The 13,657-nt window shown below is 57.7% G+C and overlaps 1 protein-coding gene across 8 annotated transcripts in view; it reads right to left on the reverse strand.

The window, feature by feature from the left end:
- Positions 1 to 5,256: 5,256 nt before the first annotated feature.
- Positions 5,257 to 13,657, reverse strand: part of LLGL2 (LLGL scribble cell polarity complex component 2) — a 34,037-nt gene continuing 25,636 nt past the window's right edge. For 6 of the 8 annotated variants that reach the window (XR_014292011.1, XR_014292012.1, XR_014292013.1 and 3 more), the window contains 14 exons: positions 13,085 to 13,239; positions 11,020 to 11,383; positions 10,729 to 10,882; positions 10,535 to 10,639; positions 9,866 to 10,158; positions 9,610 to 9,760; positions 9,109 to 9,259; positions 8,343 to 8,459; positions 8,062 to 8,228; positions 7,420 to 7,684; positions 7,024 to 7,177; positions 6,472 to 6,772; positions 6,197 to 6,239; positions 6,021 to 6,083 (listed from right to left, as the gene is read on the reverse strand). Coding sequence is in view for 2 of the 8 variants with exons in the window: in XM_082605519.1 (XP_082461645.1) it covers positions 5,821 to 5,831; positions 6,022 to 6,083; positions 6,197 to 6,239; positions 6,472 to 6,519; positions 6,744 to 6,772; positions 7,024 to 7,177; positions 7,420 to 7,684; positions 8,062 to 8,228; positions 8,343 to 8,459; positions 9,109 to 9,259; positions 9,610 to 9,760; positions 9,866 to 10,158; positions 10,535 to 10,639; positions 10,729 to 10,882; positions 11,020 to 11,087; positions 11,166 to 11,383; positions 13,085 to 13,239 (2,191 nt within the window). In the remaining 6 variants the exon portion in view is untranslated. Of the gene's footprint in view, positions 5,832 to 6,020; positions 6,084 to 6,196; positions 6,240 to 6,471; positions 6,773 to 7,023; positions 7,178 to 7,419; positions 7,685 to 8,061; positions 8,229 to 8,342; positions 8,460 to 9,108; positions 9,260 to 9,609; positions 9,761 to 9,865; positions 10,159 to 10,534; positions 10,640 to 10,728; positions 10,900 to 11,019; positions 11,384 to 13,084; positions 13,240 to 13,657 lie in introns of those variants that run through there. The other 2 variants (XM_082605519.1, XM_082605520.1) reach the window with 2 other exon arrangements.

Genomic DNA, 13,657 nt, shown 5'->3' on the forward strand with positions numbered 1-13,657 from the left:
CCTGGAGCCAGCCTCAGACCTGGGTGGAGCTGCTGCAAGCACTCACGTTACCCAGGAGAGCCACTCGCAGCCCAGAGGCCTGGTTTGATCAAGGAGTTGAAAGTGACTTGGCCTTTGCCAAGGAAGCAGCCTTCTAGTGAAGGAAGCAGCTGTCCCAAAGGAACACAAGCTCATGGATAACATCAGTTACCATATAGCTCATAAAACTGGTGTCTTTGTGAAAGTCTGTAAGCTGTGCTTCCCCACCACCAATACTGACCAAGGCAAAGGGCAATGAGATTCATAGGGCTTGTTTCACCTGCAGAAAGCAGGAAGTGGGGTGATGTATTCACACAGTGGATGATTACACAGCACTGTCAGAAACATACATGGGTTATTTCACAAATGTAATGGTGAGTGAAGAAGCCAGAAAGAGTTATAGAATCGCTGTATGATTTTATTTACATAAAGTACAAAAAGAGGAAACTGAGCTAGTTATAAAGTGGTGCCTGGGGTGGGGGGTGGGAGGTTGGTAGTGACTAGAAGGGTCACAAGGGAGCCTCCATGGGTGATACTGTTTGTTTAGTTTGTGGAGGTTTATCGGGTTGTACTCCGATGACTTGTGCTATTCTGTATGCGTTTTATAATTTAAAAGATAACACAGGGCTTCCCTGGTGGCGCAGTGGTTGAGAGTCCGCCTGTCGATGCAGGGGACGCGGGTTCGTGCCCCGGTCCGGGAGGATCCCACATGCCGCGGAGCGGCTGGGCCTGTGAGCCATGGCTGCTGAGCCTGCGCATCCAGAGCCTGTGCTCCGTAACGGGAGAGGCCACAACAGTGAGAGGCCCGCGTAACGCAAAAAAAAAAAAAAAAAAAAAAAAAAAAGATAACACAGAGAAAGAACTCACTGTTTTGCCCTGGACTAATAATAATGATGATGATGATGTGCTAGGTACTGTTCTAAGTACTACATTTAATTTTTTTTTTTTTGGCCACGACTTGCGGCCTGTGGGATCTTAGTTCCCCAACCAGGGATTGAACCCAGGCCCTCAGCAGTGAAAGCACAGAGTCCTAACCACTGGACCGTCAGGGAATTCCCTGAATTCACTTAATTCTTGAAAGCACTCTAAGAGGTTGGTGCTATAAGGATTCCCATTTTATAGATGATAAGACTGAGGCACACAGCTGAGTGTCAGAACTGGGATGCCAGGAATTCCCTGGCAGGTCAGTGGTTAGGACTCTGTGCTTTCACTGCTGAGGGTTCAGTCCCTGGTTGGGGAACTAAGATCCCACAAGCTGCACAGCGCGACCAAAAATAAATATATTATTATTAAAAAAAAAAGAAGTGGGATGCCCACTCAGGCAGTCTGGCTCCCAAGACCTGGCAAAAGAACATGTGTGAGGAGCTACCATCAGCTACACATTGAACTTCCGTTTGTCTGGCTCATTACAGTGTGTCCTGTGAGCTCTGGGGGCAGAGGGAGAGCTCCACACCTGTCTCCAATCTCCTACCTTCTCCCCTGCCCTCCTCTCCCTCTGGTTGATCCAGGACAGAGCTTGGATCTCACTCAGCTCGGTGGGCGTGGCCACTTCTGATCCTCTGAGTCTCAGTTAGTTCTCTTCCCAAGCTTCATTTTATTCAAACCTCCCAAAACCCTAGGAAGGGGATATGGTCTCATTTCACAGATGGGGAAACGGCTCTGAGAGGGTAAATGGCTTAAGGACACACAGCCAGTAAGTGAGAAATTGGGGACCCAATTCAAGGGTCCCGCTATTCTTTTTCTTTAATTAATTAATTTATTTATTGGCTGCATTGGGTCTTAGTTGCTGCGCGCGGGCTTTCTCTAGTGGCGAGCGGGGGCTACTTTTCGTTGTGGTGCGTGGGCTTCCCATTGTTGTGGCTTCTCTTGGTGCGGAGCATGGGCTCTAGGCACACAGGCTTCAGTAGTTGTGGCATGTGGGCTCAGTAGTTGTGGCTTGCGGGCTGTAGAGCACAGGCTCAGTAGTTGTGGCGCACGGGCTCAGTTGCTCCGCGGCATGTGGGATCTTCCCGGACCAGGGCTCGAACCCGTGTCTCCTGCACTGGCAGGCGGACTCTTAACCACTGTGCCACCAGGGAAGCCCGGGTCCTGCTATTCTGCTCCATGATACTTCTGCTGAGAATTGGCTTCAGAACAAGACAGGCTTGGTCCCTCCCCCGTCCCACTTCCTGGCTGTGTGATTTCCAACAATCTTCGGGGAACTCCCTTGGACAAACCTGATACCAGGGCAGAGGGGCCCCACCCCCAAGCCCAGTTCTCCCCTTTGCCTCCTCCCTCCCACTCATTCCTTCATCTCCTTTGCTCACAAGGACTGTGAACTCCTCCTCCGGTCTGTGCGAGCTCTCTTCTGACTCCACTCCACACTCCTTCCCTCCCTCCCGATCCATTTCCTTCTCTCCTGGCCTCACCCACCTCACAGTAACTCTCACCTCCTTTGGTTGGGTGTTTACTGGGAGCCAGATGCTGTGGGTTGTTACAGATTCTCAGTTAATCCTATCAGTCCTCTGAGGTCGGCCCTATTATCACAGCCCATTTTGGAGGTAAGTAAACAAAGGCGCAGGAGTGAGGTCATCTATCCAAGGTCACACAGCCGGTTCACAAGCAAAGCCAGTGATGGAGGGTTGGATCCGCCCATCTTTCAGATGTAGGTGAACACTAAGTCTTCCACCTCTGGATCCCGAAGGCCCTCATATCTAAGTCTCCAGACTGGCTGCCTGTGGTACGTCTCCAGGGCCTTTGGAATTGGCAGTGAGCCCTCCCACTCACTCACCGGTCTATCTGGCAGCCATCCTGGTCAACTCAACCTCTCAATACCTCTGCTTCACCACTAGTATCACCTCTCCCTGGACACCCCACTTCTCCCTCGGGGCCAGCCCAGCTTCCGTTAATCCCCTTTCTAGAGCACGCCTATCCATAAAAATGGTTGGTCTCACACTCCTAATATGAGAATTTTTCTTCTAAACTATTTGAACCACCAACATAAGCTAAGGCTTCAAAGCATAGTGTACTTAAGGCAAATCTCGTCCTTAATGGGTGCGGGGTAAATCCATTTTCAAAGAGCCCTCTTGGTATTTTCAGGTGCATGTGTGCTTGTTGTTGACTTCTTGTTCGAGCTGATTAGCCAGATCATTGCGGCAGCCACAAAGCCATGGAGGTGTTGGCTCTGCCATTTTCTTCTGATTTGTTGGTGTTTGCATTATTACCGTGATCTTCAATTCTTGGTTTCTTGGCAGGAAACTTCATGTCGCTTGTCCATTAGTGTGAGGTAATTTAGCCAACTGGATAAAAGACATGGAAGCCCCCCTAAACTGGAAGTCACAAAACCATACCTGTCTCCCTAGGTGGGGAGCCCAGCTCTCTGGGTGTGATGTTCCCACTCCTTCCTTGGCACCCACTTTTGGTGCAGGATCCTCTGACCCACAGACTGAGGACCCCAGTGCCAACCCAAGTTAGAAACAGCAAAGCTTAATTTCTTTTGTGATAAAAGATAAAGACATCCTGTGCATCAAACTCTAAGATGTCCTCCCTGACCCTGACAGAGGGCCTCCCCCATCATTAGCCCATTAACCTCGAGGTCTCACAGGAACCTGGCAACAGGTCACAAGGGGATACTGTTATCCCATTTCCCAGGAGAAACTGATGCAGAGCAGGTAATTTGCCTGAGTGGAATTCGGTTGCTGTAGCTGCGGTTGAAGCTACAGTGGTCTTTAGAAGAATAAATCTCCTCATGGAACTTCCCTGCTTAAAGCCCTCCAGATGGGACTTCCTGGCGGTCTAGCACTTCCATTGCAGGGGGCGTGGGTTCGATCCCTGGTCTGGGAACTAAGATCCCACGTGCCACGCAGCGCGGCAGAAAAAAAAAGTCCTTCAAAGGCTTCCGTTGTCTCAGGATGGAGTCCAGACTGTCTTGCAGAGGGTGCAGTTCTCCCCACCTCCCCCACCCCCGTGGCTTAGTCTTTATCTGCCCAGCACATCCTTTCTCCACTTCTTCCAGGGACAGCATTTTCTTCCTTTGGGGAGCTGTCCCTCCCACTCCTCGTGGTTCTTGGGGCTCCATCTCAGTAAGCTCCCACTATTCCTCTAAGGAGAAACAAGGGATGCTCGAGTGGTCCAAGTTCCAAAATTCAGAGACTCTTTGAGCTGGACGTGCTGGGCCGGAGGGTGGGTGTGAAGGATGCTCCCACGGTGTGTCCGTCCTGGGACCTGGGCCTCATGCTCCCCGAGTAATCCGTGTCCTTCCAACAGGCCCTTTCCGCACTCAGGCCAGGGTGGGTTCCTGCGGCCCATGGTGGTGCCCTTGCCCTCACGAGGCTCCTGGACTGGCCCTGGCATTTTCAGTTCATTTCCTGCCAGCCACCCTCAGCTCTTCACTCGTTCCACGGTGAGAACACTTCCTCTCGGGTGGCTGTACCTCCCCGCCCCCCATCCTCTGCACAGAACAGTCTGCCCAGCCAGCTCCTGGTCACCTCTCCCGTCACATTTTTTTTTTTTTTTTTTTTAAATCAGGATTTAAACCCAAGTCTGTTTCTTTTTTTTTTTTTTCCTTTTTATTTATTTATTTATTTATTTATTTATTTTTGCTGTGTTGGGTCTTCGTTGCTGCGCGCTGGCTTTCTCTAGTTGCGGCGAGCGGGGGCCACTCTTCATTGCGGTGCGCGGGCCTCTCACTGTCGCGGCCTCTCCCGTTGCGGAGCACAGGCTCCGGACGCGCAGGCTCAGCGGCCATGGCTCACGGGCCCAGCCTCTCCGCAGCATGTGGGATCTTTCCCGGACCGGGGCACGAACCCGTGTCCCCTGCATCGGCAGGCGGATCCTCAACCACTGCGCCACCAGGGAAGCCCTCTCCCGTCACATTTAATGTCACCTCCCCAGGCACATTTCTCACAAGCCACCGGATCTCCCTCATCTTAACACTTCCTGCACTTGTAGGGACCCCCCGAGGGCAGGGATCACATTGTCTTGGCCACCTCTGAACCCCAAGCACCTGGCATATAGTTGGTGCTCAGTGAAGACAGGTGAATAAAGATGTAGCCAAAGTAGAATCAAACCCCTGGCTTATAAAGATCTTAACTGCCCCCCACACCTCAGCAGCACCCCATAGTCCTTCCCTGAAGTCCGGAAGAAGCCATCAGGCCTGAGATACTGTGTGCATCTTCCCCTCCTAACAGCAAGGAAAGGCCAGCCAGGGGCCTCCCACTGCCCCCCACCCAGGGATGCAGTCAGACAGACTCAATTCAGTTAACTTTTACCATTTATTCCCAAAGAGAGAAGGCATATAGCGTTCAGACACAACCAGATACAGTTTGATCTGATTCAAATAGCTTAAAAAACGGATTCTCCTGAGCACCAGCCTGGTCCAGGGGACGGACCCAAGGGGCAAAGGCAAGGAACCAGCTAATGATCATTTCTATTTACGTGGAAAATCTCTGCACAATTAAAAAATTAAAGTCGTTGGGCCAGTCCAGTGAAGAGGTAATAAGGTGTTTATTAAAAACTTTTTCACCCGGAGGCAGTTAACATTTATAATTTAAAACCCAGCCCACTACAAAAAGGGGGGGAGACGGGGATAAAAACTGTGCAACATTGACAAAAGGACCGAGAGAGTCAAGGCCCGAGGAGGGAGAGCCCCAGGGGCCTGGGGTCCCTCGTCTCCCAAGGCCAGGAGCAGCAGCAGGGTGGGCAGTGGGGGTGCCCCCAGCCCCTGCACGGTCCAGTGCATGGGTCTCTCCAGGTGGGGCAGTGCCCCCAGGAAGAGCCGTCAGTAGTGTGTGTTCCTCGTGCAGGAGATAGAGCCACAGCAACTCAGGAGCATCCTGGCCGGAACAGGGGCCTCAGTCACCCGCCTGAGCCCAGACACGGAGGTTTTCGGGCAAGTGGGGGTTGTGTGTCAGGGCTGGGATGGGCCTAAGGGCCTTGGGGAGCGGGGACAGGGGCCCGTGTCCCTCCTATCCCTCCCCAGGAGCGTGCCCCACCCCACCGTGCAGCAGCACCCAGAGCCCCTACCTCCCCCATTGCTGAGGCCGTACCCCACGGCCACTCGCTGAGAACGCCAATCACCACAGCTCCTGCGTGGGCAAAGACAGGGCCGTCACCGTCCACGGGGGCTGCAGACAAGGACCCTCATTCCCAGAGCTTTCCCAGAACGTCTCCCGGCACCGGAAGCCTGAGAGTCACTCACCTTCGGTCTCCCTCCAGCGTGCTCTGGATCTCCTTCAGGACTCCTGCAGGGCAGGGGGCAGGGGCGGGGAGCAGAGGCGTGGTGAGGCCAGCTGGGGCTGGGCCAGACACCCCCCTTTCTGCCCCTTCTACTGATGGGGTGAACGGGCCTGCCCCCCTTCAGGAACACGGCCCTCGTTCCCACCCTGGCCTTCCAAGCATGCTCCCACCCCCCCCGCCCCGCACATCTCCCCTGCCAGCCAGCCCAGCAGCCCAGCAGCCCCTGCCCTGACTCACTCTCATCATTGAGCAGAGCGTGCTCCATCACGGGGCCCGACCTCCTCTCTGGAAGGCAGAGGCCAGGCCAGGTGAGCCTTGGGCCCTCCTCTGCCCCAGCTCCCTGCTTCTGGGGGTGGGGTTGCTGAAGCCTGAGCCCAGGACTGGAAGGGAAGCTGTTTCGACTCCTAGCCCGAACACCACCTGCTCACCTGGGATCCCCTTCCCTCCCCAGGTGTGCTCACAACGCCTCGGCCCCCACACGCCCCTGGCCCCAGAGAGCCCTGGCTTACCCTCTCCATCACTCTGGCTCCCTGAGTTCCTGTGGAGAAGAGACAGTAAGGATCGGGGGCACCAGGCTCCCCGTTCGGGAAAGCCCTGGTCCCATGAAGAATGAGGTCGACTGACCAGCTTGCATGGGAGGGTGCGGCATACAAAGGGGGGCCAGGAGGCAGGGCTGGGAGGGTGGGCTGATTCACGGGGGAAGGGGACTCCGAGCAGCCCCCAGGGGGCACCCCAGGGAGGGTGGGGTGAGGAGGGGCTGGAGCAAAGGCCACCTGCCCTTTTACCCACCTGGCTCGGCCCGAGGCCTTCTCAGGGCCCGATCTGTCGCGGAGACGGCTGTGGTTCTTCGCTTCTGCTGAATCCACCAGGCACCGGGGCTCAACCAGCCACTTGGTGGAGAGAGAGAAGCGCTCAAACTCGGAGGGTGAGATCAGGTAGAAACCTGGGGGGTGGAGAAACCTGGCAGGTGAGGCCAGCCTGAGTCTCCCGGGCCTTGTGGCTGCCAACAGAGCTGCCCCCCCCAGGGGGGATTAGGGGCCAGAGCCTCCCAAAGTTCTCTGCCTGAGGAGCCTGGCCTTGACCGGAATACCCGCGACTGCCCTTCCCAGCAGCCCTCGCAGCACAGCAGGAGCCCCAAACGCAGCCCTGCGGGCAGAGGTCCCGACGCGCCCACCGCCTGCACACCTTGGCCATATTTGGTGAAGACGCAGGAGGCGATGCCGCTGACGTCCTCCCGGCGGATGCAGCTGTACCGCACCTGGGGCTTGAGCAGGGGCAGCGAGACCACCTGGATGTCGCCCAGGTTGGTGAGGACAGCCAGGTGATGTTCCCCGTAGTCCTCGGCTCGAGAGCTGCCGAAGCGGGCCGCACTGACCCGCCGCACCCGCGAGCCCTCCAGGGCGGTCAGCTTCAGCTTCAGCCTGGCACTGACCTTGGGCAGCGTGAACACCTAGGGCACAGGGCAGCCGGTCACACCCGCAGCCAGACCAGTCTGCAGAGCTTCATCCAGTCAAGCGAGGACTTCCCGCTTCCCTGCCCGATGCTGCCGCTGGGCCTGGCCCTCAGACGTGTGGTCGCTGCACTCAGACCGCAAGGACGCCAGGGCCTCTTCTTTCCCTGTGTTTTCTGTCCCTTCCCCAGACACAGGTCCTGCTTCAGTGTCCCCACCACTGACCCTGGGGCCCGGGGGCTCCATCAAGACCCCGCTTCTTTCCTGTGCCTCTGCAGCCCTCACACAGCAACTACAAACACAACATTAAGTGAGCCCCAGCCGTTGTCATGTGTGCCGGGGATTCCCGGGGGACCCCACCTCCTCCCATAAGGCACCTTGAACTGCTCCTCCGACACGACAAGCAGCTGGTGGCTTCCCTGCATGTCGGGGCTCTTTGACAGGTCGTGGGCCACTTCCAGGGGCTCGGGAAGGGGCACACTGTGTCCATCCAGCACCAGGATGCCCACCACGGGCGCTCGGTGCATCAGCTGGATCTCCTTGGCTGCAGGGACGGAGGTAGGCGGTGGGGCTGGTGGTTGGGCGGAGGACGAGGCTGGAGACACCACCTCGCTCCCAGCCGAGGCAGACAAGCGCTCTCCCCCAGCCCAGCACTCACCCTGCTCCGCCCGCACCGGCTCATCCATTCTCCGCTCGGCGGGGGGCACGCGCAGGGCAAAGGCGTAGACGGTACCTCCGTTGGTGCCAGCCCACAGCGAGGGGCAGTGGCGGGAGCCTGCCAGGAGGCAAAGGTTTACATCTAACCCCTGGCTCTGGGGGTCAGGGGGAGCCAGGAGACCTGGCTCACTACCTGTGTGACTCCAAGGTCAAGTCAGCAAACTTTCATAAACCTCAATTTCTTCCTCTGTAAAATGGAGCTGCTGTGGGCCCTGCCTACCTCCTGGGTGTAGACGGGAAAGGCTGGGAAGGCTCTCTGACAACCAAGAGCCCCATGCTGATGATCCCAAACCCAGGACAGCTCGGCCCTCGAGATTCAGCAGCAAACAGCCCTCAGCCCACCCTTGCCCTGGCAGGAGAAACAGCCAGAGAGCTTCTAGAGGGCCTACTGGGTACCAGCAGGTACGTGGCACGTCCCAACGCTCGCAGCCACTCTAGGAGGAAGCTATCCCTCCATTTTACAGGGGGAGAAGCGAGACCCAGAAAGGCTAAGTGACACGTCCAAGGTCACACTTCTAGAGTCGTGGAGCCTGGATACGAAGCCAGGGCGATCAGACTCGGAGACCCAGGCACGGGAGGGAAAGGGGCGGGCGGGGACTCCAGTCTCCCCTTGCTCACAGGGGGAACCCCTCTTAGGGGTGCACCAGCCAGCAGCCTCCGATATGCCCTCGTGCCAGAGGGCCCCCCACCTCAAGCTGGCCACTCACTGTCCCTCAGGTAGGTGTCAGCGAAGTAGAGGGTCCGGACAAAGCCTGTGAAGGAGTCCTCCGCCGAGCGGGCCTCGATCTTGCGCTGCACGGGCGCCAGCTCCATGTTCTGCAGGCCAGTCCTCTCTGCCCTGCTGCTCCCCTCCTGCACCTGCAGTGGAGTGGGCCAGGCCTGAGGGTGGGCTCTGGCCTTCCTTCCCGGGGGCATCAGATTGCTCAACAGCGAGCCTTCCGGGAAGACTGGCCACAGCCCCTGCCACCACCTGCCTGGTAATACTGAGTACGTGACCCTGAGGCATTACAATGACTGCCTTTCACACTTAGGGAATCCAAGGCACAGAGAAGCAGTGTGACGGATCCGAGGTCACAGGGTTGGTGGGGGTCAGGGGTGGCCCAGAGCCCGTGTCTGTGGCCAAAGCAGGAGGGGCAGGGAGGGGTGGTTGGGACCTGCCGCTGGCTGCTCCGGGCTCTGCCTGGGCTCGTGGCCGGCCTTGGCCTCACCTCTCCCGGAGGGCCAGCAGGCCGCCGCTTCCTGCTGGACACCCGGCTGCGACGTATCCGGCGGAAGGACTGGCGCAGGGACTTCTTTAGGGACTTCACGCGGGACAGCGGGCCCTCCAAGGCTAGCTGGTCATTGGGGTGCAGCGTGCACCTGGGGGGACGTTGGGCCATGAGCGTGGCCAGGGCCTGAGGGACCTTGCCAATCCATACACCAATCCCAGACCCGGGCCCCGGCCACCCCGGGAGGTCTGCTCACTTGACAAAGACCTGCCGCCGCTGCTGGTGGTCAAAGAGGCCGAAGCCGTGGCTGGTGCCGAAGGCCACGAGCCGCCACTCGGAGTGCAGGGCCAAGGAGGTGACCACAGCCGGGGGCTGGCACTGCACCAACACAAAGGGCTGGAAGCCGGGCTCGAAGTGCACGGGCCCTGGGCGGGCACACAGGCGCTCGTGCCCCTTCCAGCGGTAGCCCTCCTGGTCCTGCAGCAGGTCGGCCTCCACCTGCTCCACGGCGTGCTCCGCCTCCTCATCATTCAGCTCCAGCACCAGCACCTGGGCGGGGCGGCAGAGGGGCTGAACCACCACCCCCGGCACCAAGGGACAGCAGGACCTCAGGGACCCTAACGGCAGGGGCGGCAAAGGACCCAAGATCCACGCCAAGGCCAAGGGTCAGAAGTGCCCAACCTCTGGCTCTTAATCCTGATTTCTGGAGGAGAAAGGCCTCCCTCTAATGGGATCAGGGAACTTCTATTCACTGGGAGAAGTCAGAGCCACAGGGGCAGGTGATGCCGCAGGGGTGCGCTCAGGACGCTGGTTCCTGGCCCTGCTGCACCCCAATACTGAGAAGGAAGCTCGTGGGCCTGGACGCTGCCCAAAGTCACCTCATCAGCCCTCCCCACTGCTCCCCACGCCCAGCCCGGCCTGCTACCTGCCCTGCTGTGCCGGCCACAGCCAGGTAGCCACTGTATTTGCAGAGGAAAATCTTCTGGATGCCCAGCCGAGGATCGTCACTGTAGGGGTCGAAGGAGCCCACCTGACAAGGGAGAAGAGCTCCGTGAGGGGCCATAAGCGCTGGACCTGGCCCATCCCCGCCCTCCCTGGTTCCCAGGCTCCGGGCCTCACCTTGCGAAGGGGGGGCCACTCGTCCTCACCCTGGGCACTGAGGCTCTCGCTGGGGTCTGTGTCGGTGAGGAACACCCGTACGGTGCTGAGTTTGTAGAGCAGCTGCAAGCAGATGCCCGAGGCATCCCAGAACCGCACTGTGCCGTCCTCGTGCCTGTGGGCAGAGCCCGCCTGCCGCCCGTGAGAAGGATGCCGGGCCAGGGGTGCCCGGGACTGGCACGCACACCCCCTGAGCTCTGCTCCCACCCCACACGTCCCACTAGGCAGGAGAGTACGATCAACATCACCTACCCCGTGAGCAGCAGGTCCCTCTGGGGTGGGGCCGGGGCCAGGCTGGTGCCACCGTCAATGGGCCACTCCTGGAGAAGATGATGGAGAAGTTCATGGGCGAGCCTGGCTCTGGGCTGGGGTGGGGTTGGGGCCGGGGCCAGACCTACCATGGTGGAGAAGTGTGTGTTCTGCCGGCTGCCGGCAGCGATGATGCGCTCCCACAGCTTCAGGGGGATGTTGGAGACATGGTGGGAGCAGGTGATGGCGGAGCAGTGCAGGGAGGCCAGGTAGGGAGGCTGGACCGGCGGCCAACCAGCCGTCTGCAGGTCAATCACGACCAGCTCCTCCTCAGCCAGCACTACCAGGGCATAGGGCTCATCAAAGGCTGTGGGGACAGGCCAAGGGTCAGGGGCTGCAGGAGCCACTGGGAAGCAGTCTGTCCAGCCTGGCCCTGTAGAATCTGAGGCTCTAGGGTTGGAGCCAGGGAACCCACATTTTAAAAGCAAGCTCCAAATCCAACAATGCATAAAAAGAATTATATGCCACGACTAAGTGGGATTTATCCCAGGTATGCAGGGCTGCGTCAACTTTTGAAAATCAATTAATGAAACCCATTGCATCAAGAGGCTAAAAAAGAGAAATCGGGAACTCCCTGGTGGTCCAGTGGTTAGGACTCCACGCTCTCACTGCCAAGAGTCCGGGTTCAATTCCTGGTCAGGGAACTAAGATCCCACAAGCCGTGTGGTGTGGCCAAAAAAAAAAAAAAGAAAAATCACATGATCATAGTGATAGATGCAGAAAAACTATTTGACAAAACCCAACATCCATTTATGATTAAAAAAAAAAAACTCTCAGTAAACCAGGAATAGAGGGCAACTACCTCAACTTGATAAAGAATATCTACAAAAAAACCTATGGCGGGCTTCCCTGGTGGCGCAGTGGTTGAGAGTCCACCTGCCAATGCAGGGGACGCGGGTTCGTGTCCCGGTCCGGGAGGATCCCACATGCCGCGGAGCAGCTGGGCCCGTGAGCCATGGCCGCTGACCCTGCGCGTCCGGAGCCTGTGCTCCGCAACGGGAGAGGCCACAACAGTGAGAGGCCTGCGTACCGCTTAAAAAAAACAAACAAAAAACAAAACTATGGCTAATGTAATACTTAATGGTGAGAAACTTGAAGCTTTCCCACTGAGATCAGGAACAAGGCAAGGTTGCCTCCTCTCACCACTCATTTTCAAGTACTAGCTAATGCAGTAAGACAAGAAAACGAAATAGAAGGCATACAGATTGGGAAGAAAGAAGTAAAACTGTCTTTGTTCACAGATGACATGATCATCAATGTAGAAGATCTAAAAGAATCGACCAAAAACTTGCCCTGGCTCCCAGCATGCTGTCAGGTATGAGGAGGGAAGAAGAGGCTGAGAAAGGAGGAAAAGCAGGTTCAGAGTCTCCCTCCAAAGGGCCACTGGTGAGGCTGGGAGAACACAGCCCAGGGTGTCCTGAGCAGGCCTGCCTCCCTCACCTGGAGGCCTCGGGCCTGTCAGGTCAGAGTCATCTAGAGAGGAGGCCCGCCCTCCTGGAGATCTCCCGCCAGGCCTCCTCTCTAGGTTTCGACACCAGCCCTTTCTGGTCTTGCCTGTCACCCAATTTAGAAAGCCGACTCAGGGGTTTGTTGGGCTGGCTGAGTTCCAGGAGACCAGCTCAGCTGGCCCACACTGCTACCTGCCCCAGCCCACAAGGAGGGCTTCACCATGTCCAGGCCAGGAACCCTTTGCCTCAGCCGGGTGGGTATTAAGCCCAACAGTGCAGATCTGCCCACCTTTGGGCCAAGTCCCAGCTGAGCTGGGGAAGGGCAAAGAGAGCTTGGGGTGGATGGGAGGTGTGGTCAGCAAGGACAAGCCACAGGCCAGCAAGGAAGGAGAGGGAGCAGCCTCAGGGACACAAAGAAGAGGCGCAGTGGGACTTAGGGACTCAGGGGTGGCAGCTTTGGGAACGCCTGCAGGCCCTTCCTCTTTGTTTATGGGTGGGGGTCGGCCCGATCCCCACACCTCCCTGTGGCCTGCCCTCCACACTCACTCCCGCTCGCCTACCAGCCTCAGGGTCCGCCGCAATGAGGACAGTGAAGTCGATGACACGGGAGGTGAAGTCAAAGGCTGTCTGCTGGCCGTTGTGGACCACTGAGATGCAGTGGCGGTCCCCATAGCTGGCCCGCGGCATGCCGCCCTGGAAGATGGTGAAGGGCAACCTGGCAGGCACAGAAGAGCAGGGGGTGGGCTGCTGACACCGCCCCAGAAGCCAAGGGCCGAGCCAGCCGTGGGGTGGCCCTGTGACTGGCCTCTGCAGCAGGGCCTGGCATGAGGGCTGGCCTCAGTGTAAGTGCTCACTCAAGGTCCCCAGGAGGGGCTGGGGCGGACCCCAGTCTCTTCCTAACTCAACAGCCCAGGAGAACTTGGGGGCCAGCAGCGGAGCACACAGGCTGCAGGCTCTGAGTCTCTGCCGCCACTCCCGTTTCAACCAGAGTGCCCTCTGTCCCCCTTTTCTGCTTATACATCAGGTCTCCCTGTATGATTCTGTTTGAAGAAACAGGTCTGCTCCTAAGGCAGAGTTTGGAACCTGCTGGTTTGAATCATCTCTCCAGGAGGGTGGAAGGGAAAGAATGGGAA

The sequence above is a fragment of the Mesoplodon mirus genome, assembly GCF_964341445.2.
Source record: "Mesoplodon mirus genome assembly, chromosome: 18".
Classification (NCBI taxonomy): domain Eukaryota; kingdom Metazoa; phylum Chordata; class Mammalia; order Artiodactyla; family Ziphiidae; genus Mesoplodon; species Mesoplodon mirus.